The following is a 23,860-nucleotide window of genomic DNA, read 5'->3' as shown; positions in this document are numbered from 1 at the left end:
GACAGGAACGTCTCCCTTTCTCGGGCAGCCAAGGCCTCCCTTCAGTGGTGGCTTCTTCCCACTTCTTTGTCGAAGGGGAAATCCTTCCTGCCCCCATCCTGGGCTGTGGTCACGACGGACGCGAGTCTGTCAGGGTGGGGAGCGGTCTTCCTCCACCACAGGGCTCAGGGTACCTGGACTCAGCCAGAGTCCTCCCTTCAGATCAATGTTCTGGAGATAAGGGCAGTGTATCTAGCCCTGAAGGCGTTCCAGCCGTGGCTGGAAGGCAGGCAGATCCGAATTCAGTCGGACAACGCCACGGCGGTGGCATACATCAACCACCAAGGCGGCACGCGCAGTCGGCAAGCCTTCCAGGAAGTTCGGCGGATTCTGCTGTGGGTGGAAGCCACAGCCTCCACCATCTCCGCAGTACACATCCCGGGCATGGAAAACTGGGAAGCGGACTTTCTCAGTCGCCAGGGCATGGACGCAGGGGAATGGTCTCTTCACCCGGACGTGTTTCAAGAGATCTGTTGCCGCTGGGGGAAGCCGGACGTCGACCTAATGGCGTCCCGGCACAACAACAAGGTCCCGGCATTCATGGCACGGTCTCAAGATCACAGAGCTCTGGCGGCAGACGCCTTAGTTCAGGATTGGTCGCAGTTTCGACTGCCTTATGTCTTTCCTCCTCTGGCACTGCTGCCCAGAGTGTTACGCAAGATCAGGTCCGACTGCCGCCGTGCCATCCTCGTCGCCCCAGACTGGCCGAGGAGGTCGTGGTACCCGGATCTGTGGCATCTCACGGTGGGTAAACCGTGGGCACTACCAGACCGACCAGACTTGCTGTCTCAAGGGCCATTTTTCCATCTGAATTCCTCAACCTGACTGTGTGGCCATTGAGTCCTGGATCCTAGCGTCTTCAGGGTTATCTCAAGAGGTCATTGCCACTATGAGACAGGCCAGGAAACCAACGTCAGCCAAGATCTACCACAGGACGTGGAGGATCTTCTTATCATGGTGCTCTGATCAGGGTTTTATTCCCTGGCCATTTGCCTTGCCCACTTTTCTGTCTTTCCTTCAATCCGGAATGGAAAAGGGGCTGTCTCTCGGCTCTCTTAAAGGACAAGTCTCGGCGCTCTCTGTATTTTTTCAAAAGCGTCTAGCAAGGCTTCCGCAAGTACGCACGTTCCTGCAGGGGGTTTGCCACATAGTCCCCCCTTACAAGCGCCCGCTAGAACCCTGGGATCTGAACAGGGTGCTAATGGTTCTTCAGAAACCACCTTTCGAGCCAATGAGAGATATTTCTCTTTCTCGCCTCTCGCAGAAGGTGGTCTTCCTAGTGGCAGTCACATCACTTCGCAGAGTGTCTGAGCTAGCTGCACTGTCATGCAAAGCCCCCTTCCTGGTGTTTCACCAGGACAAGGTGGTTCTGCGTCCGGTTCCGGAATTTCTCCCTAAGGTGGTATCCCCTTTTCATCTCAATAAGGATATCTCCTTACCTTCTTTTTGTCCTCATCCAGTTCACCAATGTGAAAAGGATTTGCACTTGTTAGATCTTGTGAGAGCACTCCAGCTCTACATTTCTCGTACGGCGCCCCTGCGCCGCTCGGATGCGCTCTTTGTCCTTGTCGCTGGCCAGCGTAAAGGGTCGCAGGCTTCCAAGTCAACCTTGGCTCGGTGGATCAAGGAACGAATTCTTGAAGCCTACCGTTCTTCTGGCCTTCCGGTTCCTTCAGGACTGAAAGCCCATTCTACCAGAGCCGTGGGTGCGTCCTGGGCATTGCGGCACCAGGCTACGGCTCAGCAGGTGTGTCAGGCGGCTACCTGGTCGAGTCTGCACACTTTCACGAAGCACTATCAGGTGCATACCTACGCTTCGGCAGATGCCAGCTTAGGTAGGCGAGTCCTCCAGGCGGCGGTTGCCCACCTGTAGGAAGGGGCCGTCTTTCGGCTCTATTACCGGGGTATTCTTTTACCCACCCAGGGACTGCTTTTGGACGTCCCAATTGTCTGGGTCTCCCAATGGAGCGACAAAGAAGAAGGGAATTTTGTTTACTTACCGTAAATTCCTTTTCTTCTAGCTCCTATTGGGAGACCCAGCACCCGCCCCTGTTCCCTTCGGGCTGTTGTTCTTTTGTGTACACATGTTGTTCATGTTGAATTGTTCTTTGGTTCATGGTTTAAGTTCTCCGAACATCCTTCGGATTGAATTTACCTTAGACCAATTTATAAGTTTCCTCCTTTCTGCTTTTGCACCAAAACTGAGGAGCCCGTGATGCACGGGGGGGTGTATAGGCAGAGGGGAGGGGTTTACACTTTTAAGTGTAATGCTTTGTGTGACCTCCGGAGGCATAAGCTATACACCCAATTGTCTGGGTCTCCCAATAGGAGCTAGAAGAAAAGGAATTTACGGTAAGTAAACAAAATTCCCTTCTTTACATGTGGAGATCTAATTTTTCCAAATGATCATCATGTTATGAGATTGTTTTGTCATGATTTATTTTGATTGTGATTTCTTTTCTTTTTTGTAACACTGTGTTTATCTTCTCTCATGTTACTAGTCTGATAGTCCTTGAAAAAGGTCCAATCAGGACTGAAACGTTGAACGGACTATATTCACTCTACTCAATAAAATAATATTTAGCACCATCCAGGATTTTTTCTCATTTTCTTTGTGGTGTGCCGGAGCTTTTGTGATTTACTGTCTCGTTCCAGGTCTGTCTCGTTCCAGGTCTGTCTCTTTCCAGGTCTGTCTCGTTCCAGGTCTGTCTCATTCCAGGTCTGTCTCGTTCCAGGTCTGTCTCTTTCCCCCTCTGTCTCTTTCCCCCTCTGTCTCTTTCCCCTTCTGTCTCGTTCACGTCTGTCTCTGTCTCTTTACTTGTCTCTGTCTCTTTCCTGTCTCTCTCTTTCCCTGTCTCTTTCCCTGTCTCTTTCCTTGTCTCTTTCCTTGTCTCTGTCTCTTTCCCTGTCTCTTTCCTTGTCTCTGTCTCTTTACCTGTCTCTTTCCCTGTCTGTTTCTTTCCCTGTCTGTCTGTGTCTGTCTGCCTCTGTCTGTCTCTTTGACTGTCTGTCTCTCTCTCTGTCTCTTTCTGTCTCTCTATCCGTCTCCCCACTGATATCTTATTACCTCACACAAAACCGTCTTATACTAACTATTTATTTTGTTCCTATAGCAACCACTCACAGCTGCTATTAATAACCTATAGCTCGCAGCTCCATTGACTTTAATGGAGACAGGTTTTTGGGAGAATATCTGTAAAGCCCGAGATTAAATTTTGTCGTCCAAACATAGTCTATGACGTTCCCAGAGTCATATGGGGTGTCTGTGCAAAAGTTCGTGATTGTAAATGCGACGGTGTGGATTCCTTTAGCAGACATACACACACACACACACACTCAGCTTTATATATTAGATAAAGACATATTTTGTTTAAGTTTAGGAGGCACAACCTATTGTCACACAACAGGCGTGGAGAGCGCGTTCAGACCAACCGAGGTCTGGTGCACAATCAAAAAGAGACCTAAAAACACAACAGACAAAGGGGGAACCCCGGGGACACAATAACAATGGTGGGCGCTGGGATAAGTGAGTGGGTAGGTGGACACCTCCTAACCTCACCTGTAGCTGTCCTTACTCTTCTAGCAGCACCCTGGGTTCCTGAGAAACCCTATCGATGCCCTGACTAGTCAGTAGCAGGTGGAGTACACTAGACCCACCAGTGCACTAATAAGATAAGAGGGTAGGGGAGACAAACAAGGGATAAACAACCTAAATGGAGAGGATACAACTTCAAGAGAATCCATAGCAGCACCTTCCACCAAGGCGGCTTCCTTGCAAATGGCCTCCATGCTCACCTCACCTGACTCCATTGGACTTCTTTCGGTGAGGTCACATCAAACAGCAGGTGTATGTGACCCCTCCACCAACATTGCAGGACCTACGACGACGTATCACAGATGCTTGTGCAAATGTTACAGCTACCATATTGCACAACGTGCAGCAAGATACAGTATGCTGTTTAGAGTCCAGATGTGCCTTGCAGCTGACGGTGGCCACTTTGAGCATCAAAGTTAAATGAGCGCCATATACGTGACCAGCATTCAATGTTTTGGAGGTGTCATGGGTTTCATATCATAGCATTTCTGTATGCAAGGTGTTGATTCGTATTGAATTGATGATTCCCTACAATTTTTTAATTCACTTTTTTTCTCTATCTCGTTCCGTTTTCGAGATAAAAATGCTAACCCCGTTGTTTTCCACCAGGTGGCGCAATAGGTGGTTTCATTGCATAGCGCATGGCTACTTTACTATACCTATACCTTCTATGTCTATAGCTGCCGCCGTTCTCAAGTTAATGGTGGTGGACAGGATATGGGTGGACACACTGTATGGCCTCCGACACACATCCGTACCGCCGGTACGTGTTTGGTACGTTTTTGCACGTACCGGCGGCACAGAGACACGTAGACCAATGCTACCCTATGGTAGCAGGCACACACACGTAAAAACACACGGAACGTGTATCAGTGTTGTTTGTACGTGTGTGCGTTTTCCAACACGCTCGACATGTCCGTTTTTCGCCGCCATCACGCAGGCACGGACCCGCTAAAGTCAATGGGTCCGTGCCTGAACGGACGGCACACGTAGCATGTCCGTGTGCTACATGTACTGTCCGTGTGCGTTTTTTAGTGAGCGATGTCGGTAAATTTATTTTTTATGTGGTTGTCAGTCAATCTCCCTTTTTTTCTGTGGTTGTCAGTCAATATCCCTTTGTCTGTCGGTCTGTATCTCCCCCTGTCTCATACTTACTGATCCCTGATCACCAGCGCGGCGAAGAACAGCTGTGCAAAAGATACGGCGCCTTTAACTATTTTGAAAATGCCGGCCGCTCATTATTCAATCTACTATTCCCTGCTTCCCCCGCCCACCGGCTCCTATGATTGGTTGCAGTCAGACACGCCCCCACGCTGAGTGACAGCTGTCTCACTGCAACCAATCATAGCAGCTGGTTTGCGTGTCTATATTGTGCCGTAAAATAAATAAACAATTAAAAAAAACGGCGTGCGGTCCCCCCCAATTTTGATACCAGCCATGGTAAAGTCACACGACTGAAGGCTGGTATTCTCAGGATGGTGATCCCCACGTTATGGGGAGCCCACCACCCTAACAATATCAGCCAGCAGCCGCCCGGAATAGCCGCATCAATTAGATGCGACATTTCCGGGACTCTACCCGACTCTTCCCGAATTGCCCTGGTGTGGTGGCAATCGGGGTAATAAGGAGTTAATGGCAGCAGCCCATAGCTGCCACTAAGTCCTAGGTTAAACATGGCAGCCGTCTCCCCAAGATAACTTCCATGTTCAACCTGTTATTAAAATTAAATAAACACACACATTCAAAAAATCCTTTATTTAGAATAATTAAAACAAACAAACACCCTCGTTCACCAATTTAATAAAACCAAAAAACCCATCCAGGTCCGCCGTAATCCATGGATGTCCCACGATGCTCTCAGCTCTGCTAAATGAAAGTGACAGGAGCGGCCACACACAATGACTGCTCTCTATCACCTCCAAGCAGCAACTGAAGTGAGCCGCGCGATCACCGATGACGTCAGTCAGGTTACTCGCGGCCACCACTGGATCCTCCACCTGTGACATCGAGTCGCCAAAGTGACTGAAGTGAGCTGCGCGATCAGCGAAGAAGTCACAGGTGAGTTGTGGTGTCGGGTGGGTGACTCCAGCTAGCCGCGGGTAACCTGAGTGACGGCAGCGCTACTCAGGGGATTAGCGGACACCGGTGATTCCATCACGGGTTACTGCCAATCAGGACGCCACACACAGACAGAGCCTTGGTATGACAATGAAGTCGGGTGAGGTTCACCTGAGTTCATTCTCATTGCTTGTGTCTGTCTGTGTCGGCTGTCAGCGGCTATGTAGCAATGACATTTTACAACACACACAGATCAACACATACGGACACCACACGGACATTACACGTACGCATACACGGACATTCCAAGCGCACACACGGCAAGCATACGCCATCACATGGATGTCACACGTACCGGAGAAACTCCCATAAAAAACAGAACACGGACCCGAAAAACGGAACGTGAGACATGTACGTTTTTTATGCGGAAGTGTGTTTTAGGCCTATAGTAGTATGGTATAGTGTGGTAATATATCTTATCTACTGTTTTATAGTCAGATGTCATTACTTGTGCACAACAACTGGATGTGATGGACAAGCAGTATGGAGCACAAATGGAACAATTAAAAGCCACAGTTCAGTCAAAGACTGCAATCCCCACTGCACAGGTCTATGTAAGTACACAGAACATGCAGTTTCTAGTTTTTCCATCTGCATTGTTTTATTAAGGTAAAAAGTAAAATAATCCTCTTACATTGATGTATACTTTTTTAATGGTATCTCAGTTCAGCATTGAGCTGTTTCCACATTTGCTACATTTTATATTTCCTGGAGCAAAATATACGACAATTGTGACATTTGGTAGAGAGCAGAGATATATACAGTATATGACAAACGTGAGTACACCCCTCACATGTTTGTAAACATTTTATCAATATTTTATCATATCTTTACATTGGACAACACTGAAGATATGATACTTTGATTCAATGTAAAGTAATCAGTGTACAGCTTGTATAACAGTGTAAATATGGTGTGCAACAAACGGCCATTAATGTCTAAACTGCTGGTAGCAAAAGTGAGTACACCCCCTAAGTGAAAATGGCCAAATTGTGCCCAATTAGCCATTTTCCCTCCCCAGTGTCATGTAACTTATTAGTGTTATAAGGTACCAGGTGTGAGGTGTGTTAAATTTGATGTTATTACTTATGCACTCTCCCATACTGGTCACTGGAAGTCAAACATGGCACCCCATGGCAAAGAATTCTTTGAGAATCTGAAAAAAAAATTGTTGCGCTGTCAGTATGTCTTGGTTACAGTCAAGCTAGTTGGTAGGAGTGTCATTGTTTGGGGCTGTATGAGTACTGGCGGCTCTGGGGAGCTACAGTTCATTGACGGAACCATGAATGCCAACATGTACTGTGGCATACTGAAGCAGAGTATGATCCCAAACACACCTCCAAGATGACATACTATAGAAACAAAGGGTAAAGGTTCTTGATTGGCCAAGCATAGCCTAAACCTTATTGAGTATCTGTGGGGCATCCTCAAATGGAAGGTGGAGGAGCATGAGGTCGCTAACATCCACCAGCTCCGTGATGTCGTCATGGAGGAGTGGAAGAAGATTTCAGGGGAAACCTGTAAAGCGGGTTTTACACGAGACGACTGATCGTGCGATGCATCGTCGGGGTCACGTTTTTCGTGACGCACATTCGGCATCATACACGACGTCGTCTCGTGTAACACGTCCAAGCGACGCAGTATCGCTCACAAATCGTGAGTCGTGAACTCGTCGCTAGGTTTCATAAAATTGTTTAATTAAAATGGCGGCGGTTGTTCATCGTTTTCGTGGCATCAAACGTTGCTCTGTGTGACACCACGGGAACGATGAACAGCAGCTTTACCTGCCTCCTGCGGCACCCGACGGCTTAATGGAAGGAAGGAGGTGGGCTAGATGTTTACATCCCGCTCATCTCCGCCCCTCCGCTTCTATTGGCCGGCTGCCGTGTGACGACGCTGTGACGCCGAACGTCCCTCCCACTCCAGGAAGTGGACTTTCATCGCCCACAGCGAGGTCGTCTGTAAGGTAAGTACGTGTGATGGGGGTTAAACGAGTTTGTGCGCCACGGGCAACTAATTGCCCGTGACACAAAAGCGACGAGGGCGGGTACGATCGATCGTGCTATCGCACAATCGGTCGTCTCGTGTAAAGCAGGCTTAAAGCTCTAATGAACTCGGTACCCAAGAGAGTTAAGGCAGTCTCTGAAAATAATGGTGGCAACATAAAATATTGACACTTTGGTCTCAATTTGGCCAACTGATTGGCAGCTTGAGTCTCCGCCCACAAACAGCCAGCCATAAGCAGGTCACTTCCGGGAGAGGGAGGGCGGACTTTTTCAAACCATTTTTTGGGTTGCACTCTACATGTAATCGTGCTGATGTTACCCTCAGTGCGAGCTGTTCAAACACTGCAAGCGGCTCGCACAGGGCGAACACCAAGCATATCTGAACACACCGTTGCTCGCGCGAGTGAACTTAACACGTAAAACATCTGAACCCTGAACCAGAGCCTTGATGTTTTTAAGTTGGTGTTCAGTTCGACAATCGAACCTCAGGTTCTCTCATCTCTACTTGTAGGATTGCTAGAGAGAAGAGAAGAGCGAAACTGTGGAAGTTTGGTTCGGCGGGTTCAGCCGAACTTTAGATCAAGTTCGGTTTGGGACCTGGACTTGACCTGAACCCCAATGAAAGTTACTAATTGGGCAGTTCAGGTCTCCACCCACATGCAGCCATCCATAAACGAACATTTGCGGGGGAGGGTGAGTGAGGTTTTTCCTTTTTTTGGTGCACACTACATCCGTTCACGCTGTTGTTACCCCCAGCGTAAACCGTTCAAACACTGCAAGTGGCTCTCACTGGGCTCAGCACCGAACGTACCCGAGCACAATGATGCTCGCGCGAGTGGTTTGTGTATGGAAAGCACCCAAACTCTCTAAACCTGAACTCTGTTGTTTTTTTTATAAAGTTTGTCTTTGGTATGAACACCGGAATTTCAAGTTTGCTTATCTCTAATAGAAAGGCAAATCAGAATCCCCGCTTGACTGCAAAATACCTTCAGAAAGATTTAGCAAACTGTGGAGTTGTGGTACAGTTACATAGGTTGAAATAAGACCTAGATCCATCATGTACACCCTTCCCCCACCAATTATACATATTGTCACTAAATAATTTATAACTGACAATGTCATGTGTAAAAAATTGTTTAAAAGAACTGAAGTCCTCAGTCCCCATTGAGGACTTCAGTTCTTTTAAACAATATTTTATCTCTACTGGCTAACACGGTACAAAGATATACTTTACCTGTATCAAAATGTTACGTGTAGTGAGGAAATCATCCAGCCCTTTTTTAAAAGTTGTCATACTGTCTGCCATTACTACCTCTTCTGGTAGGGCATTCCAGTCTGACTGCTCTATAACTGTAAGGGCGGCTTTGCACGTTGCAACATCGCACGTGCGATGTCGGTGGGGTCAAATCGAAAGTTACGCACATCCGGCGTCACTTTCGACATCGTTGTGTGTAAATCCTAGATGATACGATTAATGAGCGCAAAAGCGTCGTTATCGTATCATCGGTGCAGGCTCCGACTTTTTCATAATTACGCTGCCGTGACAGGCACGATGCTGTTCCTCGTTCCTGCGGCAGCACACATCGCTGTGTATCAAGCCGCAGGAGCGAGGAACATCACCTTACCTGCCGCCAGCGGCTATACGGAAGGAAGGAGGTGGGCGGGATGTTTACATCCTGCTCATCTCCGCCCCTCCGCCGCTATTGGCCGCCTGCCGTGTGACGTCGCTATGACGCCGCACGACCCGCCCCCTTAGGAAGGAGGCGGGTCGCCGGACAGAGCGACGGTCGCAGGGCAGGTGAGTGCATGTGAAGCTGGCGTAGCGATAATTTTCGCTACGCCAGCTATCACAAGATATCGTACCTGCGACGGGGGCGGGGACTATCGCGTGCGACATCGCAGCATCGGCTTGCGATGTCGCAACGTGCAAAGCCCGCCTAAGGAACCCTTTCCTATTTAGCTGCCGGAATCGCCTTTCTTCCACCCACAGTGGATGCACCCTGGTTCTTAGTATTGTCTTCATAAGGAAAAAGTCATGTGCCAGTCCTTTGTATTATTCACAGATTTATTTATACATATAAGTTAAATCTCCTCTCAGACATAATTTTTGTAAACTAAACAAGACCATCTTTTCCAACCTCTTATCATATGGGAGGCTTTCCATTCCTTGTAGTAGTCTAGTTGCCCGCCTTTGAACTGACTCTAACTTCTGAATATCCTTTTTAAAATGTGGAGCCCAAAACTGGATCCCATATTCCAGATGTGGCCTTACAAGTGATTTATAGAGGGGTAACAATACATTAGGATCACAGGATCTAATCTCTCTTTTTATACACCCTAAAATCTTGTTTGCCTTTACAGCTGCTGCTTGACATTTAGTGCTGCTGCTCAGCTTACTTGTAACCAGAATACCCAAGTCCTTCTCCTGTTCTGTAGTCTCAAATTTACTTCCATTCTATGTATATGCAGCGATAGGATTACTCCGACCTAGGTGCATTACTCTATATTTCTCAACATTAAATCTCATTTGTCAAACGTTTGCTCATGTAGACATCTTATCCTGATTGTTTTGCAAGATTGTACTATCAAGGTCAGTTTTTAATATCCTACGTAGTTTGGTGTCGTCAGCAAAGACTTTCACTTTACTCTTAATCCCATTCACAAGGTCATTAATAAAGAGACTAAAAAGAATCAGTCCTAGCTTAGATCCTTGCGGTACTCCAATGCTAACTATAGCAAATTGTTTTACTGTTCAGAGACACCTGCACAAATATGGCCTTCGTGGAAGAGTCATCAGAAGTAAATCTCTCCTGCGTCCTCAGCATAAAATTTAGCATCAGAAGTATTCAAAAGAACACCTAAACAAACCTGATGCATTTTTTTAGAAACAATTCCTGTGGATCGGTGAGGTTAAAATAGAACTGTTTGGCCACAATGATCAAAGGTATATGTGAAGAAAAAAGGACACATAATTTCAGAAAAAGAACATATTGCCAACTAATAAGCATGGGGATAGATCAATCATGCTTTGTGGTTGTGTTGCAGCCAATGCCACGTGGAACATTTCACAAGTAGAGGGAAGAATGGCTTCAATGAAATTTCAACAAATTCTTGTAAACATAGCACCATCTGTTAAAAAGGTGAAGTTGAAAAGAGGATGGCTTCTACAAATAGATAATGATCCTAAACACATGAAAATCCACAAGAGACTACCTCAAAAGGTGCAAGCTGAAAGTTTTACAATGGCCCTCACAGTCCCCTGATCGGAACATCATTGAAAATCTGTAGCTAGACCTCAAAAAAGCAGTACATGCAAGATGAGACAGGAATCTCTCAGAACTGGAAGACCTTACAAGGAAGAACGGATGAAAATCCCTCAAACAAGAAGTGAAATACTCTTGGCTGGTGTCACGGTTCCGCCTCCCCGTCCACATGGCTAGGGGGGCAGAGCCTTCTCCCGGGCCTCACTTCCGGAGCTTGGATGCTTTAAAAACTGACATCTTCGGTGAACCAGTGCCGGCTATAAGCTTAGCGCTGCTTTGCCTGTGATTGGTGGTCCTGTAAGTGTTATCCTGATCCATCTGTGCCCTGTCTGTGTTTTGTCCCCTAGTCGTCCCCCCCATTCCTCTGTCCCCTCTCCTACCTCCCCAATCGGTTGCTTCCTCTGGTACTGACCTCGACTCCACTTGTGTTCATTCCTCCAGTCCTCCTTCTGCCTGTACTGTGCTTGACCCGGCCTGCCTGACCATTCCTTGCACGCCCCGCAGCTCTGCTCCCCAGCTGTGCTGTGAGGTAGTGTACGAGCACACATTGTGTATCTACTTCCTGGTTCTTGTTGCTCCGTGTAGTGTCTTCTGCTGCAGAGCTCCGGCTCCCCCTGGTGGCAGCTTGACAGCTGGCTAGAGAAAGCGTTTACAAGCTATGATACTTACAAAAGGGTGAGCTACTATGTACCAACCATGCAGGGTGATCAAACTTTTGTATCGGTCTATTTTCCTTTTTTGTTAATTCTAAAAAGTAAAAGAGAATTTTTTTTCACCTGAAATATAAAGGAAATATGTAATCTTTAACGTTATGCCTTCTAGAGATTATTTCATCTTCAGCTTGCTTAACTGTTCACAATAACAGTATTTTTTTACCAGGGCTGCCCAAACTTTTGTGTACCACTGTATACAAACTGTATACTGACTACTTTATGTTGAATCAAAGTGTCATATCTTTAGAGTGTCGTCACAGGGTGCACTCATTTTTGTGATTTACTGTATGTTCAGTCCTGTTCACTTATGTGTAGATTTCAAGAAGTTAAAGCGATCTATGGTTGCTGTTATTTTTGTTGGTATTATTTTGGGGTTTAAAAGTCTTTTTGATCATATTTTATTCCATTATTTAGGAGGCAATGTTAACAAATAAATACTTATTATCTTGTTCATTGTACTAGGTAAAACATGATAATTTTATAGTAATAGATGTTATGGATGTAGCAGTATTTATTTATTATATCTACTTATATACTATATAGGTATTTAAAAAAAAACAAAACAAAAAAAAATCCTATTTTAATTGTCTCTTCAGGGAGGAGGAGACAAACTCTAGTGCTTTCTATTGGAAGTAGCAATCCCAGAGGAGCATTGCAGCTATAAGGCTATGTGCACACGGTGTGTTTTTTGCGGCCGTTTTTCACGTGCGGTTTTGGTCTTAAAACTGCATGACTTTCTTTCCCCAGCAAAGTCTACGAGTTTTCATTTTTGCTGTCCGCACGGTGCAGTTTTGTTATAGGTGCATTTTTGTGGTGACCACAAAGATGCAACATGTCAATTCTTTCTACGTTTTTGCCAGTGTTCTTCACCCATGCAATGCATTGGAAAAAACACAGCAAAAACGCGGTAAAACACGGAAAAACGCATGCGGTTTTTTATGCGTTTTTTACCGCGGGTCCGTTTTGTGCATTTTTTAGTGGCCAAAAACGCTGCATCTTTGTGGTCACAAAAAAAGGCCACAAATGAGCCACAAACAGGAAGTTGATATCAACAACCATTCCCATTTTATTTAGGTGTATCCATATAAATGGCCCACCCTGTATTATACTTGACATCCTAACTCTGATATGCGTCATATACGCCTTGTATCTGGCATAATCTAGTTGGTGTAGAAATATGGCAGACAAGAGACCTTTATTAGGCCCCATATTGCTACAGCATTCCATCAGCACCCAACGATCATGTTACAGCAGTGTTGATGAGGACAATGCCACGTTAACACTTTCCAAAACCAGGAGTCAGTGAAAATTGCAGAAGTGGTACACATGTTTCTATTATACTTTTCCTCTGTCTGTTCCAATCCTGATTTTGGTTACAAATACTGATGTAAAATACTGACCAAATATTGAGCATGTGCACATGGCCTTACAGGAATTCTGTAAAACCCCTTAGATGCTGCATTCCCTACTGACTGCGGCATCTAATGCGTACAATGACTGGAAATGGAGTTTTTATGTTTGTTATTAATTTGGAGTTTTTATGTTAAAGCTTACAACGTCTGATGGTGCAGGCTCATCTTCTGTGCCTGTACCATCACCATGATGTAAATGTATATCAATGTGTGGCAAAGTTTCTATTACATTCTTGTAATGTAGTGAAAGATTTAACTATCATTTTACAGTCTGTGCTATGCAATATACATAAAACAGTTACATTCATTTCTTTCAGCCCCTCTTTATCTCATTGTCTAAACTATGGAACAGCTTCCAAGATGAAATTGTCTTATTAAGTGTCCTTAGTAATATAACTGCAAATCTGCAGCCATTTCTGGAACTTCACGAAGAGCTCTTTCCTGCACACGTCATCCAACCACTTCTCAGTGATTTAACTGTGAAATCTGATGAAGAAAGGATTAAAGACAGTACAGGTACAGGTTGGTGTATTACTTTCAAAATTAGAGCACTAATGAACATCAACGGCTGCAAAGACATACCGTGAGACAGTGGAAATTGTAGAAAATCAAGCCCTGCTAGTTAATTTCACAGCATTTTGTTACATTTTACAGCATAAGTCAAATAGTAACTGGGTACCATACAGTCCATTAAAAAAAAAAGATACTGTGTATGAGACAGGCCTGTCATCACCTGTTGCAGAGCAGAGAATATCAACATAATACACTTATCGTTCACTCAAAATAACAGACCACCCACAGAACATGTTCTCTGAATTTACTTATTATTGCCCAGGTGATGGAATCATGATCAAAGCATCACAAATTGCCATAGGTTCTCACACATATGCAATACTAAGGAAAGCCTGAAAACATGATCTGCTGGGGTGGCCGTGAGGACTGGAGTTTGGGAAACACTAAACACTACATTAAAACAAGACCAACTGCCAGCTCATTAAGGCTTCAGATTAGGGCGGCCTATTGAAGTCCATGAGGAGGGTAGAGGCAGAGAGACGTACACGGAACCGCTGCATGGTTCATAAATATGAAAACCAAATCACAAAAAGGATCAAGAGACAAAAAGTATATATATAAATCTTTATTGAGAAAAATACACATTAAAAAGAGATGGGTGTAATGACAGAGAAGGTGCACTAGATGGCATACCAAACCAGTAGAAAGTAGTGCATGTGCTTGATTGTTTGAAAGCCCATGTAACAAGCCTCATAAATAGAAGGTAAATCACAGAAAAGTATGTCAAAATATGACAAGATATATACCATGTACATCAGCAACATGAAGTGCATAAATGAGGCAAAGAAGTCATGGCTAACGAAAGTATAACATATACTTACAAGCTGGAATGGCGCCAAGTCCCATCCGACGCGCGTTTCAGCAATAGCCTTCATCAGGGGGGCGCCATGGTTCATAAATATGTATATATCAGTGCTAGAACCACAGCTAAACTGATTAGTACTGCTGTATATTGTCCGCCATGCTGCTGCTGATACTGCTACTTCCCAAGATGTGATAGACACAGAGAGCAAAATACGAATTGTCCATGTCTTGGTGTACTGTGTATGAGTGTACATCATAGCATCCAGTGTTCACCCACTAGCTCAGAGTTAACTGGAAACAAGATATAGATATCACTGTTGTTAGTGATATAACCAGTAATTTTGTAACTAAAACAAAAATCCATTTGAAGTAAAGGGACCAATCCCCTGATTGATTCATGCTGCCAAACTATGGGCAGCATGAACCAGAGCCTGGCTGCACAAGTGTTGGAGCATTTCATAGAAAATATACTTTAAAAGTTTGGCCAGGGACCAAAAGTAGAGACCACACCAGTGTACTGCCACCCCCAGCCAAACCTTGAAAGTGTATTTTCTGTTAAATGCTCTAACACTTGTGCAGCCAGGCTCTGGTTCATACTGCCTGCAGTTTGTCAGGTTACAGGTTCCCTTTGACTCAAATGGATTGTGGCATGTGCAAAATTACACTAGTCACAGCACTAACAGTATGTAGCAGGTAGCTCTACTCAGTTTCATTTGTCTAAATATTAGAAACCTTAAAAAGGTGACACCCTGAAAAAGAGCCCGGACATTTTGCATAGAGTAAGTACTACAGATATTGTACAGCTTATTGGTTTGCAGTAAACCAGTCACATCATTATAGCAGTATTCATAAAGTTTTGTAGTTTTGTAATTTCTGGCACCGATGGCACTGATGAGCTCATACCCTTTCCCCTCTGCAAGCTCCATATGTTGTTTCCAGTTGTCTCTGAGCTAGTGGGTGGAGGGTAACTGCTATGCTAAGTGAGGGGGGGAATCCTGTATCTATCACATCTTCAGAAGTAGCAACAAAAGCATGGAGGACATTATACAGCAGTAATCCGCAGTTTAATAACACTTCATCAGTTCTGTATGTCTCTCTGCCTGTCTGTAATGCCTGCCTGGATCCACAGACTCAGACGGGCTGTAATAGACAGGCTAGAGGGAAGCCACTCACCAAGCAGGACCCCTAGAACCCTGAAACCCTTTAACCCCTATACAGGGATTTGGAATTACACAGGGCCCAAGTTGATCACTACCTGTGGAAGGCTGCAGTCTGATGAGAGTAGGAACCAGGAATACAGAACTATCTCTGGCATTGGTCAGCAGACAGGAGGGGAAATAAGAAGGGTGTGGTGTCTTCCCATTGGTTGTAGCTGAATGATGGTAACTTCAGCTGGAAGATACATGCCACCTACAATCAACCAGTGGTACTGCAGATCCCAAGGAAACCAAGCCCAGTGGATGAGCGGAGCCTGCACCCACCAGCGCCGCTGACATGGACTCCTCTCCCATCACCAGCACTATCCACGGCAGGAACACGGCGTCACCTGGTGATCGAAGTACAAGTCGCTGGAGCGGACTCCGGTGGGGACGTAACACTGTCTTATCACTATGTTTCTCTTTCTTCCTCCCCATTAGCTCTAATCATACGTTACTGAGTCTGTCTTGTTTTAACATAGATGATTTTGAGCTGTTTTTTTTTTGAGTGAATGATAAGTTTAGGGGGTGTAGGTTGGGAAAGAGAAAAGACTTATGAGTGGAAAAAGAAGTAGATTTATCTGATAAGTTTTATTAAAGTTTCATATATTCGGTTCATTTATACAGAGTTTATTGAGACAACAGTGACCATTTAAAAATAAAATCCTTCCACATCTTAGTTGTTATGCACTTCAAGTCACTTCTTGGATAGCCTGTACTTAAATGTCTGAGGTCCTGAATAAAATAAGAAAATCTTACACTGCCTTCCCGCAGCAATGCTGTTTCTGCAATGTCGGTGCCGGGTTTTCAATGCTTGAGTGACATTACTTTAACATAGGTCTGCTGCAGCCATTCCAAGGCTGCTGACAGGCTGCAGCCAATCCAAGGATGCTGACAGGCTGCAGCTACTCCAAAGCTGCAGCCAATCCAAGGCTGCTGACAGGCTGCAGCCAATCCAAGGCTGCTGACAGGCTGCAGCTACTTCAAAGCTGCAGCCAATCCAAGGCTGATGACAGGCTGCATCCAATATAAGGCTGCTGACAGGCTGCAGCCAATCCAAGGCTGTTGACAGGCTGCAGCCAATCCAAGGCTGCTGACAGGCTGCAGCCAATCCAAGGCTGCTGACAGGCTGCAGCTACTCCAAAGCTGCAGCCAATCCAAGGCTGCTGACAGGCTGCATCCAATCCAAGGCTGCTGACAGGCTGCAGCCAATCCAAGGCTGTTGACAGTCTTTACTATTTTGTCAGAGCAGCCTTCTGCTCTGATAGAATAGTCATGAACAACAGCTGATCAGTGACTGCCGTCATGTGAACGCCGAGGAGCCCAGCATAGACATTGCTTAAATGACACTTGTATGGGAGGTGAGAACAAACGTCTTTCTATTTTACTCTGGAGAGCTTGAACATTTAAGAAACACTTCTACAATTGTGGATCACCCTTATAAGACAAAGTAACACATACAGAAAGAGAAGTATGTCCTGTAAACCTTTTCTCTCTTTAGGATGCGGAACTTCCAAATAACCCTGTGAAATAGTCATCGGCCCTAACAGTATTGTGGGTACACTCGAATCCGTGTATGGTAACTATATAATGTTGGAACCATTTTTCTGCACAGGATACTCAGGATGTTCATCTTTTGCTTTCATTTAGGAGAATGTGTAAATCCCTTAGATTTTCGGAGTCAAGAGTGGTATTTTCCAGAAACCACTGCAAACTATGATCGCCTTCCCATTCAATACCATGGATTTTGTGGTTTCACAATTGCTACAAGAGATGGGCTTCTCTTACCAGGTACTATATATGCTTGGCTAGAACACCCCATGGAATGTATGGCTCTGTCTACTTGGCTTCCATTCACATGCCAGATCCTTTGCAAGACTGAGACTCTTGGTACCCAAAGGACGATGATTTATAATCAAATGTGTCCAGATCCAGTGCGGTGTTTTTCATTATGATAGAACCTGTGATAAGCTCTGATACAGATTTCAACATTGAGGGATAATGTGGCCCAGCTGACATATGGGCAATGACATTGGGGTTAGCTCTTTGGGTGGTTCCCTGTGTTTACCCTTACTCCTTCAGGCCCTATGCCCATTAGACAGAACACAATGAATCGGCTGTTTTATTATCTCTACTTTATACTGTGTTGATTTGTTTTTCTTGTTGTGGTGTTTTGCTATTTCTGTCATTTTGTGGCATAATTTCTATTCTAGCTTTAAAGGTTATCTGTTACCTGGCTTTTTCTATGTAATCTGAAAACAAAATGATCTAAGGAGAAAGAGACCCTGATTCCAGCAATGTGTCACTTTTGATGATATTACTGTTTTATTTGCAGCAGATCTACTAGTTTTGCGAATGCTTAGCCCAGTCTACCGTGCCCCCACACCAATGATTGGCAGATTTTTGAGTATACTAAACATTGTCTGAAAGGTACTAATCAGTGTTGGGGGCTTGATTACACAGCAGGACGACTACATGACACTAGGCAACTAGTCCTCTATTGATAATCTACTGCATATAAAACACAGATTTTATTGAAACTGCCATAAGCAGCCCACTAAGTGACACATCGCTGGAATCAGTGTCTTTGTTCCTACATCCTACTGCTCTCAGATTACATAGCAAAAACTTGCTGACAGATTCCCTTTAACAATTCATGTTAATACAATGGGGTGAATGTATTATGCCATCTACTCAAGAAAACTGGAGTAAAAAATATTCACAAAATCGGCACAAGTTGTATTGTGTCACCACGTAACATATTTACTGTATTAATTGAGAGAAAACTGGTGTGCACGGTAAGTGAAATTCATGCCAACTCACAGCTAGTGCAATTTTCATTTTCCAATGCATGGCTAGCCCAAAAGATGGACCAAATTGATTGAGGGCTGCCTCCTTAATTGAATATATGCTTATTTTAAACCAGTATGAATAGTTCTAGCTACAGTAAATCTGTACTGGTTTAATAATAAACTGTCCATAATGTAAGGGCGGCGTCACACGCTACGATATATCGGGCGCTATGTCGTCGGATTCCGTGACGCACATCCGGCATCATAAGACATATCGTAGCGACAGCTACGAATGACTGTGAACGAGCAAAATTACTCACCTTATCGTTGCTCGTTGACACGTCATTCATTTTCAATATGGCGTTCCTCCTTCTGTAATCCGGTTGTTCATCGTTCCCGAGGCAGCACACATCGCTCCATGTAACACCTCTGGAACGACGAACACAGCTTACCTGCGTCCCGCCGGCAATGCGGAAGGAAGGAGATGGGTGGGATGTTACGTCCCGCTCATCTCCGCCCCTCCGCTTTTATTGGCTGGCCGCTGTGATGTCGCTGTGACGCCGAACGTCCCTCCCCCTTCAGGAAGAGGATGTTCGCCGCTCACAGTGACGTCCGGGAGGTAAGTACGTGTGACGGGGGTTAACGACTTTGTGCACCACGGGCAACTAATTGCCCGTGACGCACAAACGACGGGGGCGGGTACGATCGCTCGTGCGATCGCACAATAGATCATCCCGTGTGACGCCGGCCTAAGAGTCTTGATCTGTTCATACATGAGGATGATCAGCTCATTCTGTCCTAATCAGGGAACCCAGGCATTGGTACTCTAAAGCACAGGGAAGGATATTACGTGTTCAGCTCCAAGGAAGCCGCCTCTAGGTTCGCCCAGGATCCAGATCACTACATCTCTTTAATTGGAGAAAAAGCCAAACAGTGTGCAGAGCTGATCCAGTTATTGGAGCTCCACCAACAGTTTGCGGCCATCACGCCTTATTCTCAGGTATGCAGAGTATACATAGAGATATAGATATGTTACATCTTACTGTGTGACATTAACTGCATGCAAATGTTTGAGATGCAAATAAATCTTTCTTCAAGCTTTCATTCCCACGTGAAATGTAAAACCCCTTTAAATATTGATTTGACATGAAACTGAGGTTATGAAGGGTTTTTCTCAGACATCAGATTTAGAAATGTGGGAAAGGTGTGCTTGCGCAGCGGGTTCTTCAACCAGATTTAAGTAACAGTAAAAAAACTTGAGTGGAAAATGATATTGGCAGCGTATTTGTTAGGTGATACTTTGGTCGTTCTGCATCCGCCCAGCTTGTTCTTTCCCAGACCAACTTGTGACATAATGTCTGTGACCTGAAGACTAAACTTCAAGTAGATATCATTAGATTTCAGCCAGGAGAACATCATTGTCATTGAATGGTGCCTCACACAGCAAAAATGACCATGCTAAAGGGATATTCCACAATTTTTTTTTTAAAGAGAATCTGTCAGCAGGATTTAGCACTATATAGCAAATACTGTATATGGCCAAAATGTCCCTGTGACACTGCATAAATGGATACCTGCAGTGAAGAAATCCTATCTTTGATTGCTGAATAATCTTCCTCTAGAGTTTTCATGATAACGTCATCCGTGCATCGTGATGGGACTTTGATCTTGAAGTAGAGTCTTCTTCTTCTCCGCCTCTTTGCCTGCCCCCTCTGTATAGGTTCCTGATTATTCAGTGACCTGCCTCCTTTTTGAAATTCTGTACCGCCGCCATGATTGCGATGGGAAGCACGTGCGCAATGTGTTTCTACCGGCGGTCTGCAGATCTTCAATAATATGTTGTCGAATACGGTGCATGTGCAAACAGATTTTAGGTCAATTACCTACATTAAGCTGAAATCTTGATCTGCACATGAGTCGCATCCGGCGCCATTTTATTGCAGACAGTCTGTAGAATCACAGTGCGCATGGTCTCCAATAAAATGGGATCTCTACCACCAGTCACCTAATCCTGCAGCAGTGTTCTCCAACTGCAGTCTTCAAGAGCCACCAACAGATCATGTTTTTAGGATTTCCTTATCATTACCCAGGTGAAAATTTCATTATTTGTGCAATTGTAAGTAAATCCTGAAAACTATTGGTGACTCTTTAGGGCTGGAATTGGGGAACCCTGCCCTATAGCCAACCAGTGGTTTCCAATATCTGATCACTGGTGGTCATAACATCATTGTTTCTGATCCGGTGGGGATCGCTTGGAGAGGCAGCAGCGGAGCAGATTCTGGTGGTAGTTACAGAATGTCTTTGTTTTTCTTTCTTCAGAATTTCCTTCCCCTGTGAAGGTTAAAAATATAGCACAGATCCACTTTAATAATAATTTGACATAAAACTGAGGCTAGAAAGGGTTTTACTGGGAGATTAATATTGGGTGTGTGTACATAGGTCGCATAGATAGCAGGTTTTTCATTTAGATTTTCCTAACGGTACCGTCACACTTAACGACGTTCCAGCGATCCCACCAGCGATCTGACCTGGCAGGGATCGCTGGAGCGTCTCTACATGGTCGCTGGTGAGCTGTCAATCAGGCATATGTCCACAGCAATCAGAGATCAGCCACCAGCGACCCGTGTAACGACGCTGTGCTTGGTAACCATAGTACACATCAGGTTACTAAGCAAAGCGCTTTGCTTATAGTTACCCGATGTGTATCTTGGCTACGTGTGCAGGGAGCAGGGAGCCGGCTTCTAGAAGCTGCGGACGCTGGTAACCAAGGTAAATATCGGGTAACCAAGTAAAGCGCTTTGCTTGGTTACCCGATGTGTACCTTGGTTACCAGCGTCCGCAGAAGACGGCTCCCTGCACATCGAGATTGTTGGCTCCCGCTGTCAAACACAGCGATGTGTGCTTCACAGTGGGAGAGCAACAACCAAAAAATGGTCCAGGACATTCAGCAACGACCGGCGACCTCACAGCAGGGGCCAGGTTGTTGCTGGATGTCACACACAGTGACATCGCTAGCAAGATCGCTGTTGCGTCACGAAAACCGTGACTCGGCAGCGATGTCGCTAGCGATGTCGCTTAGTGAGACGTGGCCTTAACAATCAAAAATCTGCAGTGGCAAATGACCTTCGCTCTGAATTTCATGTCAATTTATGCTGTGGATTTTCACAGCTCCAAAAACTCCACAAAAAAAGACATAAGAAACACCATATTAGAATGGCCTTGTACATGCCAGTGTTAATGAAGGGTATTTTGTGGAGTAAGTATCGCCTGATTCACTAAGAGGTGCACGCCACTTAATGAATCAGGCACATCTTCCCAGGAGCGTAGGCCTCTGTGCACCTCGTCCAAATCTTACTCCAATCGGGGACCGGAGTAAGATTTCTGGCGTAAGGTACGCCAGCCACATCTGGTCATAAATTAGATGGGCAGGCATCACAGACCACCGTCCTGCCCATGTTCTGTTCACTTTGGTGGAGCTGGCCAGGACTGCTGTACAAACATCAACAGTCACAAACTTTTTGTGCAAATAATTTTAAAAATTGTGATTTTACAAAATGTTTTACCCCAGTTTTCTGTTGTAAACACTTTAATATATCAACCCTTTAGTGTGAACATACAATTATCTTCCTAACAGGCTCAGGCTGCTGAAAAATTGCTGATGAAACCAATCACTAAATGCAATAGCAGCACACAAACAGATACACACATCGTGGAAACCAACATTGTGAAGTCCTATGAGTGGAATGAATGGGAACTGCGCAGAAAAGCAATAAAACTGGTACATACTTATGTTCTGAAATGTTACTGTACAATCAGGATATGGTTGCAGAATAGGAATACTTATTTTGTGGGTTTTCTGTATGTATTGACACGTCTTCAGGTATGATTCCCTGCTGGTGGGTAGAAAATCTCACCTGACCTAGGAGAGGTACCGTAATAATGCAATCTTCCTACCAAATGTGGTGGTCGATGTAACGTATAAGGTCTGAAAGCTAGATTAGCTCTATCCTTTGCTGACCAATTCACAATATATGTACAGTTTCCATCAAAGTGATTTTGCCCACATTGGCAACTAAGTTGGCACATTTTATTTTGTTTGCAATAGATCAGTCACCGAAGAATAATTTAAATAGCGCAGCACAACTAATATTACAAGTGGTTTCTCCTAACTCCCTACACAATGTGCCTTTTACGGACCTCACCTCTGCAGGGGTTGAAAAACATTGGTGGGATTGAACCTCTTAACGACGAATGACGTGCATAACATGTCATGAGCACGTGTCAGTTCCCGCATCTTGATGTTCTATGTCGTTCATGTCTTTAAACTGTCATCTGTGATACAGTGCCAGCTTCATGCTGGCAGTAGTCACTGACAGCTGACGGGCACAGGTTGAGGTGAGGGGACTAGTGATGGGCAAACTCGCAGATATGCAGGATCGGTGGGACTAACCGGACTTAAAAATAATCGTCTCTGGCCCTGAATTGATCCTGGATATCTGGCCGGACGTCTGTCCCAATATAAGTCTATGGGGACTAGAATCTGTTGCTTGAAAATAGCGGTAGAAGGGATTGGGGGATAGAAGCAAGCGCACTATATTTACCAAGTTTCTGGCACGGCTGTAACTGCTTCCAGGCCGCTCATTCTTCTTCTGGGGCTGCTCCTCCATATTCACTGCTTCCCCCACCCACCGGCAGCCCTGGCATCTGTGATTGGTTCCAGTGAGACGAACTCTCGACCTCTGTGACAGTCTGACTGCAACCAACAAGAGGCGCTGTCTGTGGTCATGTAATACTTATTATATGTTCTGAGGATTTCGATAGCGTAGGGCAATGATCAGCAGAGACGAGTTTTTGATACAAGATGTTTTATAATCTGTAACCACGGTAGATAACAACGGAACAAACACAGCAGTACAAATACACAAAATACCTTCCCGAAACGGAGCAGAGGGAATTCCCGGGGCCACGCACCGGACTCCCCCAGGGAGACCACCAGAGCGAACCCCTATACAGGGACTGTCCGGCAATCACCCCGGAAGGCCTAAATGCGCAGCAGCCGGGACACAAGGGGCAAGCGGTAAAAGTCCAGGAGTGTCCGTACGGGATGATTGTCCAGAGTGGTTACGAACCAGAGAGAACCAGGCAGAGTGCTGACCGAAGATGGCAGACGGAATCCGGGCACAGCTTGAGAAACCGGGTAAGGTCCAGAGGCGGTCGGTCGGTAGTCTTTAGGAGGATCCAAAAGCAATCAGGATTAGCAGCAGCAAAGCAGGAGCACACAGCAAGCAGTATACTCAGGCACTGGACTGGGCTGAGAGGCGGCCTTTTAAGCAGCTGGACAGGAAGTAG

General features: G+C 45.3%; 1 protein-coding gene across 3 annotated transcripts in view; it reads left to right on the top strand.

Annotated features, from left to right (window-relative positions):
- Nucleotides 1–23,860, top strand: part of CFAP206 (cilia and flagella associated protein 206) — a 109,523-nt gene that overhangs the window by 70,382 nt on the left and 15,281 nt on the right. For 2 of the 3 annotated variants that reach the window (XM_075340147.1, XM_075340149.1), the window contains 5 exons: nucleotides 6,187–6,306; nucleotides 13,464–13,662; nucleotides 17,370–17,510; nucleotides 19,318–19,511; nucleotides 22,146–22,289. In XM_075340147.1, the coding sequence (XP_075196262.1) occupies nucleotides 6,187–6,306; nucleotides 13,464–13,662; nucleotides 17,370–17,510; nucleotides 19,318–19,511; nucleotides 22,146–22,289 (798 nt within the window). The remainder of the gene's footprint in view (nucleotides 1–6,186; nucleotides 6,307–13,463; nucleotides 13,663–17,369; nucleotides 17,511–19,317; nucleotides 19,512–22,145; nucleotides 22,290–23,860) is intronic. The other variant, XM_075340148.1, reaches the window with a different exon arrangement.

This window comes from Anomaloglossus baeobatrachus, chromosome 3 (assembly GCF_048569485.1).
Source record: "Anomaloglossus baeobatrachus isolate aAnoBae1 chromosome 3, aAnoBae1.hap1, whole genome shotgun sequence".
In the NCBI taxonomy this organism is placed as follows: Eukaryota; Metazoa; Chordata; class Amphibia; order Anura; family Aromobatidae; genus Anomaloglossus; species Anomaloglossus baeobatrachus.
Note: the sequence above shows the minus strand (reverse complement) of the source record. Positions and strands in the feature narration are given on the sequence as shown.